The 24,006-nt window shown below is 45.9% G+C and overlaps 1 protein-coding gene and 1 long non-coding RNA gene across 2 annotated transcripts in view; both read right to left on the bottom strand.

The window, feature by feature from the left end:
* The window catches only part of LOC125725332 (protein NLRC5-like), a 554,938-nt gene that overhangs the window by 520,030 nt on the left and 10,902 nt on the right, over positions 1 to 24,006 (bottom strand). The window contains exons 5-7 of the mRNA XM_049002177.1: positions 11,453 to 11,516; positions 11,120 to 11,273; positions 9,181 to 10,900 (exon numbers count right to left, since the gene is read on the bottom strand). Of these exons, the coding sequence (XP_048858134.1) occupies positions 9,181 to 10,900; positions 11,120 to 11,273; positions 11,453 to 11,516 (1,938 nt within the window). The remainder of the gene's footprint in view (positions 1 to 9,180; positions 10,901 to 11,119; positions 11,274 to 11,452; positions 11,517 to 24,006) is intronic.
* LOC125725365 (uncharacterized) lies at positions 14,392 to 15,113 on the bottom strand. Its single transcript, XR_007387461.1, has 3 exons — positions 14,760 to 15,113; positions 14,598 to 14,651; positions 14,392 to 14,489 (listed from the first exon to the last, which is right to left on the bottom strand). It is a non-coding gene; the product is annotated as an uncharacterized LOC125725365 (long non-coding RNA).

Here is a 24,006-nt window from a genome sequence, read left to right as displayed (position 1 = left end):
AATTAATGTAATGAATGTAAGATCACTGGCTGCTAAGGTGCTACTAATAAATGAAATAATTACTGATTTTAGTCTTGGTCCTTATGCCTTACTGAGACCTGACTTAGACTGAATGAATTCATGGCACTAAATGAATCTACTCCAGCTGATTACAGCTCCTGCAATATTTCAGTCTAACAAAGGAGTGTCTGAGCAAAGTGCTTATAGCTTTAGCACATTTGAAATCATTCTTCTTAGTCTTGCTGGATCATCTCTTTGTAGTTCTACACTTACAATCACCAGCAAGGAGTTTGCAGATTGTTGCTGATTTTAATATTCACATGGAGAATGACAGTGATCCTTTAACAACAACGTCTGCTGCTATCCTAGCCCCTTGCAGGGCCTTGCAGATTAATATCATATCCAGGGTGAAACAATCACAGATTAAGGGGCCTTGATCAAGGGTCCAACAAAGTAGAATCAGTCAGGGCATTCCGGGGATTTGAATCCACAACCTTCTGGTTACTGGTACAGAACCCTAGCCTCAGAGCCACCACACTTATGAGCACAGTTTAAAATCCGGATCATTGTCACTGCCAGTTCCCTGCATTGCAGTTTCTCCCTCTGGCTCGTCTAAGGTCCATTCCTCTGGTGGTTTCGGGATTGGAGGACTGTGGTCATGTGGCACAGGTCTCATTGCTGAAGGCACATTAGGGTATTCAACTGACTACTTGTTTTTAGCAGAGAAACCAGACACATTATTCAAAGAGAAGTAACAGTCCGTCACATGGTCCTGCTGTTCTCGCCATATCATCAGGACAGCAAACGACATGGTCTTCTGAGTGCCTCTGAGGCAGGGTCTCACACAGACAGCACATGTCACATAACAATGTGAGGCCCCCATTACTTGTCTTGATCACTGAGTTTACAGCTGTACAAATGATATACTTTCTTCACAGGAGCAGCCATTGAGCATCTCTGAGGCGTAAGTGTATATTCGTAACAAATATAGCAGAATGTAATGCGGCTGTTAAGACATTGATGAGACATATCGACTGACACTAATCATACTGCAAATGTCTATAGCATCTACCTTACTTGCTACATTGCTGCTGAGGCAATGCAATGTTCTGAAACAATACATACACACTTTCAGGTCTATATTAACCCAATGAGCACTTCTATAGCCTGCTGAGGCAGTGCAATGTTCTGAAACAATACATACACACTATCAGGTCTATATTAACCCAAAGAGGACGTCTATAACCTGCTGAGGCAGTGCAATGTTCTGAAACAATACATACACACTATCAGGTCTATATTAACCCAAAGAGGACGTCTATAGCCTGCTGAGGCAGTGCAATGTTCTGAAACAATACATCCACACTATCAGGTCTATATTAACCTAAAGAGGACGTCTATAGCCTGCTGAGGCAGTGCAATGTTCTGAAACAATACATACACACTATCATGTCTATATTAACCCAAAGAGGACTTCTATAGCCTGCTGAGGCAGTGCAATGTTCTGAAACAATACATACACACTATCAGGTCTATATTAACCCAAAGAGGACGTCTATAGCCTGCTGAGGCAGTGCAATGTTCTGAAACAATACATACACACTATCATGTCTATATTAACCCAAAGAGGACGTCTATAGCCTGCTGAGGCAGTGCAATGTTCTGAAACAATACATACACACTATCAGGTCTATATTAACCCAAAGAGGACGTCTATAGCCTGCTGATGCAGTGTCCAGCTGGCTCCGGCCTACCCAGGCATGCCTGGGCTGCAAACTTCCACAGAACAGCTTCCAACATGGCCTGATTCCATGCCTGGACATTCCCAGACTGTACAAAACACTGGTGATGGGTCTCTTAAAGAAACAAAAAATGTTGGACACAAATATAAGAAAAAACATGACAAAACTGAAGATATCAATGACACAGTAAGTGATGGGCAAATCTGAATGTTATTTTCGTGATCAACAGCCAAAAAACTATAAGGAACAGCTAACAGTGTTCAAGAAGCAAAGACTTAGTGCGATGTAATTTCTTTACGTCAAACACAGAAGAAACAAAAGTACTGTTAATTGGTCACAAGGCTGCTTGAAATAACTTTGACAACCTCAACCTCGGTGGTCTTCCTACCGACCTAACACAGTGGTCAGAGATCTGGTTCAGATTTATGTTTCAATCCTCATATAAAAAGTATTACTAGAGCTGCGTTCTATCTTCTACGGAACATAGCCAAGCTTCGGAAGATGCTCTCCTTTCATGATGCAGAAACACTAATACATGCCTATATAACTTCCAGACCGGGCTACTGTAATGTCGTCCTTTCTGGGTGCCCATCTGGATCCTTACATAAACTTCAGCTGGTACAGAATGCAGCAGCCAGAGTTCTTACAAACACTGAAAAAATTTATCATATTAGTCCAGTTCTATCCTCCCTTCATTGGATTCCAGTTAAGGCTCAGATTGACTACAAAATACTGCTATTAACTTATAAAACACTGAATGGCCTTTCACCAGAATACCTTAGTAATCTGCTGGTCTTATACAACCCTCCTCGCTTTCTTTGATCTCAAGGAGCAGGATATCTGTTAGTACCCAGGGTAGAAAGAGCTACGGCAGGCTGCAGAGCTTTCTGTTATAGAGCTGCTCAGCTGTGGAATGGTCTTGGGGATTCAGACAGACTCTCAATATTCAAGTTCACACCTCTTTAGCATATAGGGACTCTAGTTCTAGTTCTAGCTAACTGCTCACTCCCAGTCAGACCTAGAGTGTGAGGTGTAGAGCTGGGTGGGGATCGGTGCCATTGGCTTTGGATGAACTGAACTGTCAGTCTGTCACTCTAGCTTCACAATTGTGGAATTGGAATGCTGACGTTCAGAGACCCCCCATGCCTGCGTTCCCACCTGCCTCTCCCTCCTACTTACGCTGCCATAGCCATATCTGCTGGAGCTTACATACTGCACTCACCTATCTGTTTGCACTGCCTCTAGTCTCCCCTAATTGCACATTTTATTTCCCCTCCCTATACTGGGCTGTGCTGACTGGAGACCCCAACTTATCAACATATCCTGTCTACCCTGCTGCCTGCGACGTCTCCACTACCAGTGACGCCCTTCCGGCCTGTGACGCCTTATCCTGTATGCCCTCCTGCTGTACTACTGTTCACCCTGCCATTTGAGAACAGCTCCAGCACCTGCCTGCCATCACCTCCCTACCCCCCGCTTTGTGACTGAAATGTTAAGACTGGAAAAATGTTTATTAGGACTTCGTCATCTTGATCATTTGACTTCCTCTGCCAGTTCCTGGAGGATGGGCTCCCCGCTTTGGGTCTGGTTAGGGTTAGGGCTTCCTCTGCTGCCCCCTGTAGGATGGGCTCCCCCTCTGAGTCTGGTTAGGGTTAGGGCTTCCTCTGCTGTCCCCTGGAGGATGGGCTCCCCCTTTGGGTCTGGTTAGGATTAGGGCTTCCTCTGCCACCCCCTGGAGGATGGGCTCCCCCTTTGAGTCTGGTGCCTCCCAAGGTTTCTTCCTTCTAGGGAGCTTTTCCTTGCCACTGTCGCCTCTGACTTGCTCACTGGGGGCTTTGGGTGGGGATGCTGTAAAGCACTTTGAGACAATGTAATGTCGTGAAAACACGCTATACCAGGGGTGCCCAATAGGTCGATCGCAATCTACCGGTCGATCACAAAAGTAGCCTGGTGAGATCGTATGGCATATAAAAATAGAGGATGGATGACGCGTTCAGCCACACCAGCTGCTGCCAAACTCCAGCAAGCGGCCGAGTCGCCTGATTAGCCTCCAATTTATTTCTGCTAAACTTAAGAAAGGGTATAAAAATGAATGGGGGAGCTGGACTAAGTAAGAAGCCAAAAACCTACCACTTCCATACGGAATGGGGGGAAGACTGATTTTTTTCCACAATGTCATATTCGAAGTGCGTTTGCCTCATCTGTCGGTGTACCGTCGCTATTCCGAAGAAGGGAAATGGGGAGCGACATTTTCGGACTGTTCATAAAAGCTACGACATTAACTTCCCTCCGAAAAGCGAGCTGAGAAATACAAAGGTGAAGGAACTAAAATCCCAGCTCTATTCAAAAACACTTTATTTGTCCCAAAGGCAAATAAATAAATAATAATAATAATAATAATAATAATAATAATAATAAATGTGTCGTCACATCCTCAGCCAGGAGCAGCTGTGGCCAGCAGAGGCCGCCAGTGAGCAGCCAGGGACAGCAGTCATACAGAAGCTCCCAGCTCTGGGCTCCATCACATGAACACGCCTGCTGACAATAACACTCACATACCACTTATACACCCTGTGGATCTCTTCTTGCCTAAGGCCTAAGACATAACAGACCAAATATGCCAACCTGGGTTTACTAACCTGGGATCCTGGGATTGCTGCGAGAGATTGCTGGGATACTGCGAGAGAGTGGTGTTGAGCTGCAGCGATTGTTTTGGGATTGTTTGTGATTGTTTTTGGGGTGTTTGGAACGTATATTCTGAGTGTTTGTGTGCTTTAATTGTTTAGTGGGTGGCTGTGTTATTTCTATTTATTGTTCTTATTTCGGTCGGCGTGACTGCTTGTCTGTCCTGTCTGTTTATTAACAGCGCGATTGTTACGGGCAGTGAGCTGCGTTTTCTGTTCGCGTTTAACTCCGTAACACCGGCGGGGCGTAATAGCTAATAATATCTAACGTCGGTAACGTTACTCGGCCCCAGAAAAGGACAGTTGCTCCTGAGCTTTGCTCAGTCAGTCGGGAGTCGGGAGGACATTTTCCAATTTTTTCCCCGCTCCGGCAGTAGCCTGCTGTGAGGGGGTTTTTGTGGTTTTTCGACCTCCCAAGAGCAACTTCGATTTCGTTTTGTTTTTAGTTCAGGCAGAAGTTCTTTTGGTAAGTAGTAGTAATTTTAAATAAAAATAATAATTAAGTTCCGTTTCAACCCAAGTAATTTATTTTAGTGTACTCGGCACTTTATTGCATTTAACGGTACGCTAATTAATCTTTAAAGTTAAATACACTATATAAATTTACTGGGCTAGGAGTACGGGGTCATAGTGAGTTAGTTAATTATGGGGCCGGCTCAGTGTTGCGTTTGCAACATGTTTGCCCTTCTGGACGTTAGTGTCCAGTCGGACTTCATCTGCGAGCGAAGTAAGCTAGTGGACTCGCTCATGGTCAAGGTTCGCGACCTTGAGGAGCAACTGGCTCTCATCCAATGCAACAGTGAGTTAGAGGAGCAAGTTAATACGCCTTTTAGGGAGAAGGTGTGTACGCCACTAGCCGGGAGGGGGGAGAATGAAGAGCAGAGAGGTCGAGAGAGCTGGGTGACCGTAGGTCGTAGACGCAGGAAAGGGCGTACACACGTTGCAGAGGCGGCATCACCTGAGGTGACTGTGTCAAACAGGTTTCAGGTTCTTCCAACTTTAGAGCCGGAACGGACTGGGGAGGCAGGTGGGCCCTTGGGCACTGAGGAGCCCCCTCCCCCCAGGAAGAGGAAGGTTGTGGTAGTGGGGGATTCCATTATTAGGGGAGTAGACAGTTATGTGTGCACGCGTGATAGAGGGTCCCGTACGGTGTCTTGCCTGCCTGGTGCCCAGGTAGGAGACCTTCCAGATCGTGTGGATAGGCTTTTGGCCCCAGCTGGGGTGGATCCAGTTGTCGTGGTGCATGTTGGCACCAACGACATAGGCAAGGGTAGAAGGGCTGTTCTGCAGGATAAATTTATAGAAGTCGCCAATAAGCTTAGAAGCAGAACGTCCACGGTGGTATTCTCCGAAATACTCCCCGTGCCACGTGCAAGTCAGGCTAAGTTAGCTGAGATAAGGAGATTAAATGCGTGGCTAAAAGGATGGTGTAGGAAAGAGGGGTTTCGGTTTATGGGGCATTGGAGGACCTTCTGGAACAGGTGGGACCTGTTCAAGCCGGATGGGTTGCACCTGAACCAGAGGGGAACCAGTGTATTGGGGAGGCGTATGTGTAGAGTAGTTGAGAAATGTTTAAACTAGGGACTGGGGGGGCAGGGAAGTTAGTTAACTATGTCAGTGGGGGGAAACGGAAAGCCCCAAATAATCATATTGTAAGTGGGCACCGTAATAGGCCTACCCTTTGTTGTCTGTATTTAAACGCCAGAAGTATTAGGAATAAAATTCATGATTTAGAGGCTTTAATCTCATCGGACTCTTATGATATTATAGGAATAACTGAAACGTGGTTGAGTGAAAAGGATGGACAAGAATATAATATGGATGGTTACACGTTGTTCCGTAAGGATCGTATAGGAAAAAAGGGAGGTGGTGTTGCAGTATATGTAAAGGAAAACTTGCAGGCAAGGGAACTTACTGATATAAATAAAACTACGGAAGCAATATGGGTAAAATTAGATGCTAAAAACTCAAATAGCCTAATTGTCGGTGTTTGTTACAGAACACCTAATATAGCTGCTGAGGAAAGCAGATTGTTATACAGTGATATTAGGACTATGAGCAATAAAAATGATGTGGTAGTTATGGGTGATTTTAATCTACCAGGAATGCAGTGGGACATTGTCACTGGCTCTTCAGAAAATGAACTGGAGATGGTGGAATTAGTACAGGATTGTTTTTTTACTCAGTTTGTTAACACCCCTACCAGGGGAGATGCCATTCTTGATCTTGTTCTCTCTAATAACCAGGACAGGATTGGTAAATTAGACGTTTTAGTGATCATAACATGGTCAAATTTGAGGTTAAGTTTAGTGTTCGAAGAGCTAAGTCCAAATCAAAAATATATAATGTTAGGAAGGCTGACTTTAAGTGTATGAGACTAAAACTAGAAACTGTGAACTGGATGGAGTTAAATAACAAAACTGTTGAAGAGGCCTGGGAACTTTTTAAAAGCACATTATTGCAAATGCAAGAGGACTTCATTACCCATTTCCAGCAAGAATAAATCTAGGAAATTGCAACCTAGGTGGTTTACTAGGGAAATAAAGCATAAAGTAAGGAGGAAAAGGGCTTTGTTCCAGCAATGGAAAATAACTGATGATGACAGAATTAAGCAGGAATATCTAAGTCTACAGGCTGAGTTAAAAAATGATATTAGACGAGCTAAAAGAAATGTCGAAAGGATGGTTGCATTGGAAGCTAAGGATGACGTTAAAAGTTTCTTCCAGTATTTTAACTCTAAAAGAGCTCTAAAACCTGAAATTACTAATCTGCAGGATAGTAAGGGTCTTATAATAGTAAACGACATTGATATAGTAAATGAGTTCAATGATAGTTTTGCACGGGTATTCACTGTTGAGGACCTTAGTAATTTACCAGTTATTACCTATCCAGCATTGTCTATAGCTAATATATATATAACTGAAGCAGATGTTTTGCAAAGCCTAGCTAAGCTCAAAATAAATAAATCACAGGGCCCTGATGGCATCTTACCTATAGTGTTAAAAGAGATGAGGGATATTATTTGCCGACCCTTAACTTTACTGTTTCAAAAATCCTTATCTGAAGGTGTGGTACCTTCTGATTGGAAGCACGCCTTCATAATGCCTATTTTCAAAAAAGTGGATAGAAGTAATTTGTCTAACTATAGGCCAATCAGTCTAACTTGTATAACTGGTAAAGTTATGGAGGCTATAATCAAAGAGAAAATGGTAGATTACCTGGACTCCAATAACATTTTGCGGGATAGCCAGCATGGATTTAGGAGAGGTAGATCCTGTTTAACGAATCTGTTGGAGGTTTTGAGGAAGCTACTCAGGAAGTTGATGATAAGAAGGCCTATGATGTCATCTACTAGATTTCCAAAAGGCTTTTGATGTTGTCCCCCACAAGAGGCTCCTACTTAAACTCAAAGCGACAGGTATTTTAGGTACCGTAGCGACCTGGATTGATAACTGGTTAACAGATAGGAAACAGCGAGTAGTTATAAGAGGCACAATGTCACAGTGGGCCTGCATTCATAGTGGGGTACCACAGGGTTCGATTTTAGGACCACTATTGTTCCTAATTTACATAAATGATATGGATACCAATATATACAGCAAACTGGTGAAATTTGCAGATGACACCAAGGTGGGTGGTGTAGCAGATACTGAATTAGTGGCTCAGCAGCTACAGCGGGATCTTGATTTAATTAGTGACTGGGCCGATACCTGGCAGATGAAATTTAACGTCAATAAATGTAAGGTACTCCATCTAGGGAGCAGAAATATAAAGTACAGGTATTTCATGGGTGTCACTGAAATAAAGGTAGCTGATCATGAGAAAGACCTTGGTGTGTATGCTGATGCTTCCATGTCCCATTCTCGCCAGTGTGGGGAAGCAATAAAAAAGGCCAATAGGACGTTGGGGTATATCTCCAGGTGTGTGGAGTTTAAGTCAAGGGAGGTAATGCTAAGATTATACAATTCCTTGGTGAGACCTCACCTAGAATATTGTGTGCAGGTTTGGTCACCATATCTTAAAAAGGACATTGTGGCCTTAGAAAAGGTGCAGCGTAGGGCCACAAAAATGATTCCTGGTCTTAGAGGAATGTCATACGAGGAACGGTTACTTGAGCTAAATCTGTTCAGTCTCAAGCAAAGGAGACTGAGGGGGGACATGATCCAGGTATATAAGATTCTAACAGGTTTGGATGCTGTTCAACCAAATAGTTACTTCAGCATTAGTTTAAATACACGAACTCGTGGCCATAGGTGGAAATTAGCGGGAGAACATTTCAAGCTGGATTTAAGGAAGCACTTCTTTACACAGCGTGTAGTCAGAGTATGGAATAGCCTTCCTGATAATGTAGTGCAAGCTGAATCCTTGGGTTCCTTTAAATCAGAGCTAGATAAGATTTTAACAACTCTGAGCTATTAGTTAAGTTCTCCCCAAGCAAGCTTGATGGGCCGAATGGCCTCCTCTCGTTTGTATAGTTCTTATGTTCTTATAAAGAGCCCTCACTGCTTCTATAGCAGGTTAGGATGCTGTGCCTGTGATCAGAAGGCAGACTGGATGGGAACGGAAACCTCACTTTTTGGTTTGTTACTGCATCACTACCTTCAGTAATTATAAAGTCTGCGGTCTGGATTATCAAACAAACATCACAGTTATTAATCCAAGAGGAGAAATAAATAATACATATGATACATATCAAACAATATTCATGTATTACTGCCAGACCAGACATGATTTCCCATCCCCACGTCACTTACAGAGCCGTCCTGGAGTTCTTGACCACAGGCAGCAGCCTCCAGTGCTCTTTATCTGATCTGATGAATTTCTTCGGATCAAACACATCCAGCTCCTCATCTGACATCAGCATCACAAAGGCCAGAGCTGAGTACTGTGCAGGTGAGAGGTCTTCTGCTGAAAGGCTTCCTGAATTCAGGTATCTTTGTACTTCCTCTACTAGAGAGTTGTCACCCAGCTCAGACAAACAGTGGAACAGGTTGATGGTCCTTTCTGGAGATAATTTCCTCTGTATTTTCTTCTTGATGTATTTGGCTGTTTCTGTAATATTATGTGAGCTGGTTACTGTCTGTCCCAGTAGTTTTTGTAATAGAGTCTTACTGGAGTCTGTTGAGAGGCCCAGGAGGAAGCGGAGGTAGAGGTCCAAGTGTCCATTCTTGCTCTCTAATGCCTGATCCACTGCAGTCTTCAGCAGTTTAGCTGATGAGTTTGACAGAAACACGTATAAAGCAGCGAGATACTCCTGGATGCTCAGATGCACAAAGCAGTACACCTTCTCCTCATACAGCCCATATTCCTCTTTAAAGACTTCTGTGCACACTCCAGAGTAAACTGAAGCTTCAGTGACATCAATGCCATTCTTTGTCAGATCTTGCTCATAAAATATGAGATTGCCTTTCTCAAGGTTGTCAAAAGCCAGTTTACCAAGTTTCAAAAGGAATTCCTTGCTGTATTCCTTAAGTTTGGTTTCATAGTTTTTCATATACTTGTCATTTTTTAAACATGACTGATAGATCAGGAAGTGTGTGTACATTTCAGTGAGAGTCCTTGGAATTTCTCCCCTGTCAGTCTCACTAAAAAGCCTCTTAAGCACAGTGGCTGAAATCCAGCAGAACACAGGTATGTGGCACATGATGAAGAGGCTCCTTGATGATTTCACATGTGTGATAATCCTGCTGGCCAGGCTCTGATCACTGAATCTCCTCCTGAAATACTCCTCCTTCTGGGCATCACTGAACCCTCGTATCTCTGTCACCCGGTGGACACACTCAGGAGGTATCTGATTGGCTGCTGCCGGCCGGGAGGTTATCCAGAGGAGAGCGGATGGAAGCAGATTCCGCTTAATGAGGTTAGTCAACAGCACATCCAGTGACGTTTTCTTTGTTACATCAAACCAGCTCTCATTGTTCTGAAAATCTAGAGGAAGGCGACACTCATCCAGACCATCAAAGATGAACAAGACTTTGTACCTAAACAGCTCAGTGGATTGAAATGATTTCAGTTCCGGGACAAAGCGGTGAAGCAGTTCAATCAGACTGTATTCATCCTTAATCAAATTCAGGTTCCGGAAAGGAAGAGCAAATATGAAGTGAACATCCTGGTTTGCTTTTCCTTCTGCCCAGTCGAGAATAAATTTCTGTACAGAGACTGTTTTCCCGATACCTGCCACCCCTTTAGTGAGTACAGTTCTGATAGGTGTCTCACGCTCACATAAGGGTTTAAATATATCATTGCACTTGACTGTAGTATCTTCTGTTCGCCTTTTCTTGGATGCTGTTTCAATCTGTCTCACTTCATGTTCATCATTGACTCCTCCAGTCACACCTTCAGTTATGTAGAGTTCTGTGTAAATCTCACTGAGAAGTGTTGGCTGTCCTCCCTTAGCTTTCCCTTCAAATACACACTCAAACTGCTTCTTAAGTTTACGTTTGATTTCCTGCTGATATTGCAGCATGAACTCTCCTGAAAAGAAATGAGAGGAAATTCAAAACATACATGGGTGTATTGCATGATTTCTGCAAATACAGGGATGACTTCAGGAAAGTTTTCAAATGGCTCACACACTGTGACATACATGTTATGATAATTTTATACCAACATGAAGACCATTCAAACATCCTTTTCTCTGCCCAAAACTTTTAAACAGTGCTGTACATGTACAGAATGTTATGAGGCTCTTACTCTTCTCCGGCACGTCAGCGAGATCATTTTGCTCCATGGTCCTCAGGATGTACAGTGTGTTCGGATCATTGTCCTCCTCCAGCTGAGGCTCAGAGCATTCTGGGTAATTCTGATCTAGGTAACTCACACAATTCTTCAGCTCATCCTTGGGGAACTAAAATAAAGTCACAGTTAATTATTGCTACCTGCACTGAACCTTTTCAAAGTTTCATTTGTGAATCATAGTTTTAAATATATTTCCTTTAACATGAAGAATTTCTTGTTATACAGCTATAAAATATAAGCTAATTAACACAACAACTAAGAAAATATATATCTGCAATAGATACAAACCTTCAGTATGGATGATAAACCCGATTTATCATGTACATCTGAACTGCATTCTTCCATTTGGTCTCTGTGAATAAGGCAGAAACATAAAGACCTCAATTCATCTACACAAATGTATCAGAAAGGCTGAAAATCTCCCCATTAAAATTGCTGTTACTGCAGATAAAAAATAACCTTGTGGTATATTAGTCTGGAAAGATGTATCTGCCATGTTAAGCTTTATTCACTGGGGCAGCTTCCTAATTTTCTCATGACAGCAGAAGAGAACCAGTGACATCAGGCTCCAGCACACAGAGACACAGCAGGCAGGAAGGACAGTTTCCTATGTAGCCCTTTGTACCCAGTGACATCAGGCTCCAGACCTCCTGTTCTCACGTTTCCTGCCAAAATCTTCTTGACTATTAATGAATATAAAGAGCTAAATAAAACCCTGGTACGGTAATAAGAAGCCCACTTCCAGCATGCTGTCTGGGAGCGAGCACACAGCTTCCCATGCAGCTGGTCAACAGTGAAACCCCCCCCCCCCGGATAAGGCAGTGCTTTGCTTATAAATAGAGTGGCCTGCTCTGCGAGTGACTGGCCCCCCTGCTTCTGTACCCGCTGGTCTCCAGGCCCCCACTTTTGTCTGTCAGCAGTGAGGGAAAACATACACACAGCTGTCCGTGAACTCAAGTCCTGTGGCCTGTACTACGAAGCGGGGTTACTGGCTTATCGGGGTAACTTGTCGGATTTAAGGTACCATAGTGTAAACGTTCACTTACATTTTGCCCAGACTACCTTAAATTTGACAAGTTACCCCGATAAGCCAGTAACTCCACTTCGTAGTACAGGCCCCTGGTGATGCTGCCTCAAACCTTCAAAACGTTCTTATCCGATCAGGATATGAGGGGGATGTACTGACCGGGGACTGGGGGAAGCGTGAGAGCAGGTGAGAGGGGGAGCGAGGAGCATGAGGGGAGGCAGGTCTCTCAGCTTACACCACCCAGCTGTCGGGTCCCAGCGCCCCCCGGTCGGTGTCCATTACCACAGGCACAACCCAAGACAAGCACAGTATCTGCTGGTGCTATAGCGCCCCCCAGTGTCCATTACCACAGGCGCAACCCAAGACAAGCACAGTATCTGCTGGTGCTATAGCGCCCCCCGGTGTCCATTACCACAGGCGCAGCCCAAGGCAAACACAGTATCTGTCGGTGCCATAGCGCCCCCCGGTGTCCATTGCCACAGGCGCAACCCAAGACAAGCACAGTATCTGCCGGTGCTATAGCGCCCCCCGGTGTCCATTAGCACAGGCGCAACCCAAGACAAGCACAGTATCTGCCGGTGCTATAGCGCCCCCCGGTGTCCATTAGCACAGGCGCAACCCAAGACAAGCACAGTATCTGCCGGTGCTATAGTGCCCCCCGGTGTCCATTAGCACAGGCGCAACCCAAGACAAGCACAGTATCTGCCGGTGCTATAGCGCCCCCCGGTGTCCATTAGCACAGGCGCAACCCAAGACAAACACAGTATCTGCCGGTGCTATAGCGCCCCCCGGTGTCCATTACCACAGGCGCAACCCAAGACAAACACAGTATCTGCCGGTGCTATAGCGCCCCCCGGTGTCCATTACCACAGGCGCAACCCAAGGCAAACACAGTATCTGCCGGTGCTATAGCGCCCCCCGGTGTCCATTACCACAGGCGCAACCCAAGACAAACACAGTATCTGCCGGTGCTATAGCGCCCCCCGGTGTCCATTACCACAGGCGCAACCAAAGGCAAACACAGTATCTGCCGGTGCTATAGCGCCCCCCGGTGTCCATTGCCACAGGCGCAACCCAAGGCAAGCACAGTATCTGCCGGTGCTATAGCGCCCCCCGGTGTCCATTGCCACAGGCGCAACCCAAGACAAGCACAGTATCTGCCGGTGCTATAGCGCCCCCCGGTGTCCATTGCCACAGGCGCAACCCAAGACAAGCACAGTATCTGCCGGTGCTATAGCGCCCCCCGGTGTCCATTGCCACAGGCGCAGCCCAAGACAAGCACAGTATCTGCCGGTGCTATAGCGCCCCCCGGTGTCCGTTACCACAGGCGCAGCCCAAGGCAAGCACAGTATCTGCCGGTGCTATAGCGCCCCCCGGTGTCCATTACCACAGGCGCAGCCCAAGACAAGCACAGTATCTGCCGGTGCTATAGCGCCCCCCGGTGTCCATTACCACAGGCGCAGCCCAAGACAAGCACAGTATCTGCCGGTGCTATAGCGCCCCCCGGTGTCCATTACCACAGGCGCAGCCCAAGGCAAGCACAGTATCTGCGGGTGCTATAGCGCCCCCCGGTGTCCATTACCACAGGCGCAACCCAAGACAAGCACAGTATCTGCGGGTGCTATAGCGCCCCCCGGTGTCCATTACCACAGGCGCAACCCAAGACAAGCACAGTATCTGCCGGTGCTATAGAGAGATCAGCCCAAGTCATACGTAAGAAAGTAGAGCTTTACTGTCATCCAAAACAAAAAGTATACAGTGAGACGGAATATCGTTCTCCATGAGCATAAGTGTAACATAAAACACAACAGCACAGACAGATCACAATGAGGGTGAGAGGGGTAATAATTTACACTACACCTATATACATATATCTGAATGTACATTTATATAGAGAAGACATGAATAGAAAGACAGTACAATGACATGAAGAATACAGTATGAAAGCAGTATGAATGTACATATATACAGGGTAAGTAAAGGGAGCAGGTTATATTGTGCAAATTAAGAGAAGTTGTGCAAGAATGCAATACGTGTGTAAAAGTCCAGGTATGCATAGATGTAGACATATTCATATAAAAGCAGCCATAACGGGATCAAAATGAATAAATATAAAGTGTTACATAGAACAGCGCAGGGTGTGCAGTACAGAGTCAAGTGTGTGTGTGTGTGTGTGTGTGTGTGTGTATGGGGGGGGGGGGGGGGGGGGGCGGTGTGCTGTTCGGGAGCCGGACTGCTTGGGGAAAGAAGCTATTGCACAGTCATGCAGACCTGCTCCTACTGCACAGTCATGCAGACCTGCTCCTATCGCACAGTCATGAAGACCTGCTCCTATTGCACGGTCGTGCAGACCTGCTCCTACTGCACAGTCGTGCAGACCTGCTCCTACTGCACGGTCATGCAGACCTGCTCCTATTGCACGGTCGTGCAGACCTGCTCCTATTGCACGGTCATGCAGACCTGCTCCTATCGCACAGTCGTGCAGACCTGCTCCTATCGCACAGTCGTGCAGACCTGCTCCTATTGCACGGTCATGCAGACCTGCTGCTATTGCACGGTCATGCAGACCTGCTCCTGATGCTGCAGAATCTTCTTCTGGATGGAAGAGGGATAAACGGTTCCTGGGTGGGATGGTACCGGTCAGTCACAATGCTGGTGGCCTTACGGATGCAGCGGGAAGTGTAAGTGTCCTGCAGGCTGGACAGAGAGCTGCCGGTGATGCGCTCAGCGGAATGAACAATCCTCTGAAAGGCTCTGTGGTCGGAGGCGTGGCAGTTTCCATACCAGACTGTAATAGAACTGGATAGAATGCTCTGGATGGTGTCCCTGTAGAAGGTGGTGAGGATGGGTTTGGGGAGATGTACCTTCTTCAGTCTCCTCAGAAAGTGCAGGCACTCCTGTGTTCTTTTGGTGAGGGAACTGGTGCTGCTGGTCCAGGAAAGGTCGTCTGTGATGGGAACACCAAGGAATTTGGTGCCCTTTACTTACTCCACTGTGATATTCAGCGGAGGATGGTCAGTCTTGGTCTTTCTGAAGTCGATAATCAGCTCTTTTGTTTTGTCAACATTAAGAGTCAGATTAATTCATTGTGTCCATACCCTAGAAAAATGGCGGCGCGTGCGTCATGCGAGGCTCAGCGTCTCTTCAGATTTTGCAAAATAGCAGTTATATTCCTGCTCATTTCGGGTCTGTTCGTTCAGAACAGCTTCGCTTTTACATCTTACACCCGACAAGAGCTTTTGGATATAGATTTGCACAACTCCGACTGTTTTATCAGTAGCCTTCGTCTCATCCCTGAGATAAGAAGAACACCCGACGCTTTGCAGGCTACTCGGCCGACCGGAAGTGCTCGAAGACGGTGCAGAGACCGTAAACAAAGGCGGGGGAAACGCGGAGGGCTAACAGCTAAGCTAAGGCTATCACCACATCGGCTTTCCTTACCCACTATTTTCCTCACTAATGTGCGGTCCCTGGTGAACAAAATGGATGAGTTACGACTTTGGATCACCGACAACAGGAGACTTATGGACTGTAACATCCTAATATTTACGGAAACATGGCTACACAGCGGTATACCTCACGATGCTATTGAGCTAGTCGGACGCCAAACTCTCCGGGCGGACAGAACAGCTGATGTTTCCGGTAAGACAAGAGGCGGAGGACTGTGCATTTATGTTAACAAGGCTTGGTGTACGAACTCTGTCATTGTTGGAAAACATTGCTCAGCTGACCTTGAGTATCTCATGGTTAAATGTAGACCATTCTATATGCCGAGGGAGTTCACCTCCACTATAATAACAGCTGCTTATATCCCACCGGATGCTAATGCTAAGCTTGCTATGAAAGAACTATATGCAGCCATTAGCAAACAACAATCTGCTCACCCCGAGGCTGCATTTATTGTAGCAGGGGATTTCAACCACTCCAACCTAAAGACAGTGCTACCTAAATTTCACCAACATGTATCCTGCCATACCAGAGGGGATAAAACTTTGGATCATGTTTATACAAACATTGTTGGGGCCTACACAGCTACACCCCTCCCCCACCTGGGACAGTCACATCACCTTTCTTTGTTTCTCACCCCCAAGTACTCACCACTCATCAACCGTGTGAAACCAACAGTAAAGACCATCAAAGTGTGGCCAGTGGGGGTAGACTCTGCACTCCAGGACAGGTTTAAGGACACGGACTGGAGCATGTTTGCTTCTCAGGCCACCTTCGACTCATATATAATCATTGACTGTTACACACACTCAGTACTGGAATACATCAGCACCACAATTGACAGTGTTACTACAGAGAAGCAGATCACAACGTATCCAAATCAGAAACCATGGATGAACAGGGAAGTGCGACTTCTGCTAAAGGCACGTAACAAAGCTTTCAGATCAGGTGATGCACAGGCCTACAGTACATCCAGGGCAGAACTGAAGAGGGGCATCAACAAGGCCAAGCTTAGCTACAAACTGAAGGTGGAGGAGCACTTTGTCAACTCTGACCCCCGTCGCATGTGGCTGGGCATCCAGGCCATCTCTGACTACAAGCCTAGCACTTCCACACAGACAGCCATGAACGTGTCCTCCCTTAATGAGCTGAATGACTTCTACGCTCGTTTTGACAAGGACAATAAGGAAAAGTTCACCATAACCCTACACTCTGATGACTGCCATACCCTCACACTCACCCACACAGAGGTACATGATGCACTGAGCCGTATCAATGCTCGTAAGGCTGCTGGCCCTGACGGCATTCCTGGACGTGTGCTTAGGGCATGTGCTGAACAGCTTACAGGGGTCTTTACAGACATTTTCAACCTGTCCCTTGCCCAGGCAGCAGTACCAGCATGCTTCAAAACCACCTCCATAGTGCCAGTGCCGAAACACTCATCACCGATGTGCCTGAACGACTACCGCCCTGTAGCACTCACGCCTATAGCTATGAAGTGCTTTGAGCAACTGGTCCTGGCACACCTCAAGACATGCCTGCCCCCCACACTGGATCCTCACCAATTTGCCTACCGAAGCAATAGAAGTACAGAGGATGCTGTATCCACAGCGCTTCACTGTGTACTCTCACACCTGGACAATAAGAACACTTATGCAAGAATGCTGTTTGTTGACTTCAGCTCAGCATTCAATACAGTCATCCCTTCCAAGTTGATCACTAAACTTGGGGATCTTGGTATTAACAATTCTATCTGTAATTGGATCACGGACTTCCTGACCGACAGACCCCAGCATGTCAGGTTAGGCCATAACTGCTCTACTACCATTACACTCAGCACTGGTGTTCCACAGGGCTGTGTGCTGAGCCCATTCCTCTACTCCCTTTTCACCCATGACTGCAGGCCTATGTATGGATCCAACTCCATCATCAAGTTTGCAGATGACACCACGGTGATCGGTCTCATCAGTGACAACGATGGGTCTGGCTACAGGGAAGAGGTAAAACACCTATCTGCATGGTGCGCTGATAATAACCTGCTCCTGAATACCTCCAAAACCAAGGAGCTCATTGTGGACTTCAGGAAGGAGAAGAGAGACACCCACCACCCCATCCACATCAATGGCATGGCTGTTGAACGGGTTCCCAGCTTCAAATTCCTGGGGACACACATCTCAGAGAACCTGTCCTGGACAACCAACACCTCCAGCCTGGTCAAGAAGGCCCATCAGCGCCTCTTCTTCTTGAGGAAGAAAAAGAACCAACTGTCTGCTGACATACTGGGCAACTTCTACCGCTGTGCGATAGAAAGCATCCTGACCAACTGTATTACAGCATGGTATGGGAATTGTACTGTGGCTGACCGCAAGGCACTGCAGTGGGTGGTAAAAACCGCCCAACGAATCATAGGGACTCCAATTCCTGCCATTGAGGATGTCCACAAGAAGAGATGTCTACGCCGAGCACGCAACATCCTTAAGGACTCCTCTCATCCAGCCAACAAACTCTTCCAGCTCCTCCCCTCCAGAAGGCGCTACCAGCAGGTTCAGGAACAGCTTTTTCCCCACAGCGGTCACACTACTGAACTCAGTCCCCCGCTAAACACACAACACACCTGTACATTGCACATCTGTGTATATATATATATATATATATATATATATATATATATATATATATATATATATATATATATATATATATATATATATTATAGCACTCTTAGTATTACGGCACATACATAGTGAATCTGTATATCTGTATATTGTACATCTGTGTATATATACAGTCAGGTCCATAAATATTGGGACATCAACACAATTCTAATCTTTTTGGCTCTATACACCACCACAATCGATTTGAAGTGAAACGAACAAGATGTGCTTTAACAGCAGACGTTTAGCTTTAATTTGAGGGTACTTACATACAAATCAGGTGAACGGTGTAGGAATTACAGCAGTTTGTATATCTGCCACCCACTTTTTAAGGGACCAAAAGTAATGGGACAATTGGCTGCTCAGCTGTTCCATGGCCAAGTGTGTGTCATTCCCTCATTATTTAATTTACAAGGAGCAGATAAAAGGTCTAGAGTTCATTTCAAGTGTGCTATTTGCATTTGGAATCCATTGCTGTCAACTCTCAATATGAGATGCAGAGAGCTGTCACTATCAGTGAAGCAAGCCGTCATTAGGCTGGAAAAATAAAAACAAACCCATCAGAGAGATAGCAAATACATTAGGTGTGGCCAAATTAACTGTTTGGAACATTCTTAAAAAGAAAGATCGCACCGGTGAGCTCAGCAACATCAAGAGTTGCAAGACCACGGAAAACAACTGTGGTGGATGACCGAAGAAATCTTTCCCTGGTGAAGAAAAACCCCTTCAGAACAGATGGCCAGATCAAGAACACTCTCCAGGAAGTAGGTGTATGTGTGTCAAGGTCAACAATCAAGAGAAGACTTCACCAGAGTGAATACAGAGGGTTCAACTAAAGATGTAAACCATTGGTGAGCCTCAAAAACAGGAAGGCCAGATTAGAGTTTGCCAAACAACATCTAAAAAAGCCTTTACAGTTCTGGAACAACATCCTATGGACAGATGAGACAAAGATCAACTTGTACCAGAGTGATGGGAAGAGAAGAGTATGGAGAAGGAAAGGAACTGCTCACGATCCAAAACATACCACATCATCAGTGAAGTATGGTGGTGGTAGTGTCATGGCGTGGGCATGTATGGCTGCCACTGGAACTGGTTCCCTTGTATTTATTGATGATGTGCCTGCTGACAAAAGCAGCAGGATGAATTCTGAAGTGTTTCGGGCAATATTATCTGCTCATATTCAGCCAAATGCTTCAGAACTCATTGGACGGTGCTTCATAGTGCAGATGGACAATGACCTGAAGCATACTGCGAAAGCAACCAAAGAGTTTTTTAAGGCAAAGAAGTGGAATATTATGCAATGGCCAAGTCAATCACCTGACCTGAATCCGATTGAGCGTGTATTTCACTTGCTAAAGACAAAACTGAAGGGGAAATGCCCCAAGAACAAGCAGGGATGCAACCCAGCGTTTGATGATGCCTGTGCATTCCGGACTTCAGGCTGTAATTGACTGCAAAGGATTTGCAACCAAGTATTAAAAAGTGAAAGTTTGATTTATGATTGTTAATTTGTCCCATTACTTTTGGTCCCTTAAAAAGTGGGTGGCAGATATACAAACTGCTGTCATTCCTACACCGTTCACCTGATTTGTATGTATATACCCTCAAATTAAAGCTGAAAGTCTGCAGTTAAAGCACATCTTGTTCATTCCATTTCAAATTCATTGAGGTGGTGTATAGAGCCAAAAAGATTAGAATTGTGTCGATGTCCCAATATTTATGGACCTGACTGTATATTATAGTACCTATAGTATCTCAGCACATACATAGCGCATCTGTATATATCTGTATATTGTACATTGTACATACACGTATATTGTACATCTATATATTTGCCATCCGCATTTTTTTTGAACATTTGTATATCTATCTATATATCTATTCCCACCTTCACTGTGCTCTTAACTGTACATACTGCATTTAACTGTACATACTGCATTTAACCATACATATCACATACTATATTTATTGCACTTGCTGCTCTTTGCACTTCTGATTAGATGCTAAACTGAATCTCGTTGCCCCTGTATTTATACATGTGTAATGACAATAAAATTGAATCTAATCTAATCTAATCTAATCTAATCTAAATTGTCCTTGCACCAGACTGCCAGCTGCTGTACCTCTTCCCTGTATGCTGTCTCATCATTGTTCTTAATGAGTCCCACAACAGTGGTGTCGTCCGCAAATTTAATGAGGTGATTTGTGCTGGAGCTGGAGGTGCAGTTGTGTCTCAGGTGCGTGAAGAGAAACGGACTCAACACACACCCATGGGCAGCGTCTGTGTTCAGCGTGATTGTGTTGGAGCTGATGGTGCCGTTCTGGAATGTCTAGGGCTTTCCAGTAAGGAAGTCCAGAATCCAGTTGCAGGTGGAGGTGTTCAGTCCGAGCAGGTCCAACTTGGCGATCAGCTGCTGAGAGATGATACTGTTGAATTCTGAGCTGAAGTCGATGAACAGCATCTTCATGTAGGTGTTTCAGTGTTCCAGGTGTGACAGGGACAGGTGAAGTGCAAGTAAGATTGCATCATCTGTTGATCTGTTCATGCAGTACGCAAACTGCAGTGGATCTAGCATGAGGGGGAGCTGGTTCTTGATGTGGCTCAGGACCAGTCGCGCAAAGCACTTCGTAGCGATTGGAGTAAGTACTACTGGGCGGTAGTCGTTGTGCTCTGACGGTGGCCTTCTCTGGAACAGGTCTGATGGTGGTGGTCTTGAAGCACTGCGGGATGACAGCTTGCTTCAGGGAGGTGTTGAAGATGTCCACAAGGACATCGGCTAGCTGGTCAGATCAGGCTCTAAGCACATGTCTGGGTATGTTGTCGGGTCCAGTAGCTTTCCTTGGGTTGACTCTAACGAGGGTCGTTCTTACGCTGACTGCAGACAGGAACAGCACTCAGTCGTCTGGCGGGGGGGTGGTCTTCCATGCTGGCTCGGTGTTCTGGATCTCAAACCTGCCGTAGAAGTGGTTGAGTGCATCTGAAAGAGAGGCATCAGTTTCACACACACGTGGCGGGGTCTTGAAGTCAGTGATGGCTTGGATACCCTGCCACATGCGTCGTGCGTCTCTTGAACAGGTGAAGTGTCTCTTGATATTCTTCCTGTATTCCCTTTTTGCCAGCTTCATGCCCCAGTACAGGTTCATTCTTGCCGTTTTGAGCACCACAGCGTCTTTTGCTCTGAAAGCAGCATTCCGTGTTTTCAACAGTTTATGCACTTCTGCTGTAAACCATCTGCAATGCATCTGTCAATGTATCCCATCACTTTCTCAGCATATTCGTTAATGTCTGTGTGCTGGCCGGTGGATCCTGCTTCTCTGAAGATGCTCCAGTCTTGCAGGGCCTCAGTCGCTCCCTCAGGCCATGTTCTGACCTTCTTTGTTACAGGTTTTGCGCTTTTCAGCAGTGGGCTGTATGCTGGAGTGAGCATTACTGTAGTGTGGTCTGAAAGTCCAAGGTGGGGGCAGGGGGTTGCTCTGTATGCAGCTTCAGTGTTCGTGGAAACCAAGTCCAGTATATTAGCTCCTCTGGTTGGGAACTTAACATGTTGGTGGAGTTTGGGTAAAACAGACTTTAAATTTGCTTCATTAAAGTCCCCGGGAATGATGAGGTGGAGAGATTGCAGGTCGCTGATGGCTTCGTACAGCTCGCGTCGCGCCTCCTTAGCATTAGCATCAGAGAGAATGTACACCACCACAATAACAATGACGCTGGACTCCCACAGCGAATAATAAGGTCTGAACTTCACTGCCACAGATTCCATCAGCGATGAACAGTGATTGGTGATCATACCTGTGTTTCCACACCATTCTGTGTTGTTGTAAACACATAAGCTGCCATGGCGAGCTTTTCCGGATTTGCCGGCGTCTCGGTCTGCACGGATAGCATGTAGACCCCTTAGCTGAATAGCTGCGTCAGGAATGTTGTCGTTCAGCCAGGTTTCCGTAAATATGAAAACACTGCAGTCCTTCATGTCGCGATGTGCAGCTCTCTGTAGTCGGATGTGATCAAGTTGATTTTCCAGCAAACGGACGTTTGCCAGAATAGTGGATGGCACCGCTGGTTTGGTTGGATTAGCCTTTAGCTTAGCCTGGATGCCTCCGCGCTTTCTGGGTGAATTCACACCGCTTGCGGAGTCTCTTTACTGGGATGGGTGCTGCAGCCGATTCAGGGGCAGGAACAGATCGAGCTCGCGGAACCGGTCGAGCTCACGGAACAGGCCGAGCTCGCGGAACCCCTCTGTTAGCGCGTTTTCGGCGAAGTTATCTTTAAATCTTTCTTTGATTTCCAGATGAGCACAGTGGTTGTATGTGCGTCTTTCTGCGTCTTTCACACACATGTTCTGATAGCAGAAGACTACAAATATAGTCATTAACAACAAAACAAATGCACACTATGAGATCCGGAGTAGCCGCTGTGTCCTTCCGCGCCGCCATCTTGAGTAATCTATGTACACACTATGATGAGCTACAACACAGACCACAACTCGGCCAGGGGCTGACCTGACTTCTTATCTGCAGCTCAATGGCTGCCTCCAGGTCAGAGTTCTGACTCATGCGGCCCCCTCCATCTGCTGCCTAGTACCGGATGCTAGTGAACGCCATCACTGCCTCAGCCAGAACACTCTGGGTCTCTCTCTTCCGCCATAACACTGTGGGTCACACCCCACTGTCATAATATTGTGTGAATTGATTATTTTACTCTAAAAGCAGCTTGATTGGTCCCTACTCATCACATGACCCATACCTGATTTAAACATGCTAGTTATAGCCTATCATTGTCCGATTGGTCACCTGGTCACCCTACACTTTTCACTCAGAATCAAGATCGTGATTTTCTCTCATGATTCTGATATGATACTGATTAAGATTATTATTATTGTTGTTGTTGTTAAAATAATAATAATAATAATAATAATAAATGTGAGTTATGAAGATGGAACAAACAATATGTAGAGATGCGCATTATATCAGTTAACATATTGCAATTAACCAATATTCATTAAAGATCACGAAACTGGCATCAGCCTGACCTTTCAGTCTTGGCTGGTATTACTGGTCAATGTTTAAACTTAGTGTTCAAAGTCAGTAGCAGCAGACTTAAAGACACAGTGTAATGTTATCTGACAAGTTAGCTAGCTATCATTAATGCCCTGTGTCTAAATGACAGAGAAGGTAATAATAGGAAACATTGGAAAATAATACAAGCTCTTGAATGACCACAGTGTAGCAGTAGCTGTGATATAAGAACAAGGTTCCCCACTATTCTGAACTATTTACTGTAACATGCCAGTCAGCGTATGCAGGACGGGGGCCAGTGAGCCTGATGTTAATCCTGCCCCACTGTCCATGCTGAGGACCCAGGGGGCCTTGATGCTCAGCTCACAGCTTAATCTCTGAAATGTCCCTGTTTTAAGCTGGCACTGTACACACCAAGGAGCACGGCATGTACCGAGTGCCCCAAGTGGCAGCCGTGTACCAAATGCCCCAAGTGTCCAGCGTGTACCGAATGCCCCAAGTGACCGGCGTGCACCGAACACCCCAGGTGGCCAGCGTGTACCGAACACCCCAGGTGGCCGGCATGTACCGAGTGCCCCAAGTGGCAGCCGTGTACCAAATGCCCCAAGTGTCCAGCGTGTACCGAGTGCCCCAGGCGGCCGGCGTGTACCGAGTGCCCCAGGTGGCCGGCGTGTACCGAACACCCCAGGTGGCCG

This window comes from Brienomyrus brachyistius, unplaced genomic scaffold, assembly GCF_023856365.1.
Source record: "Brienomyrus brachyistius isolate T26 unplaced genomic scaffold, BBRACH_0.4 scaffold65, whole genome shotgun sequence".
Classification (NCBI taxonomy): Eukaryota; Metazoa; Chordata; class Actinopteri; order Osteoglossiformes; family Mormyridae; genus Brienomyrus; species Brienomyrus brachyistius.
Note: the sequence above shows the minus strand (reverse complement) of the source record. Positions and strands in the feature narration are given on the sequence as shown.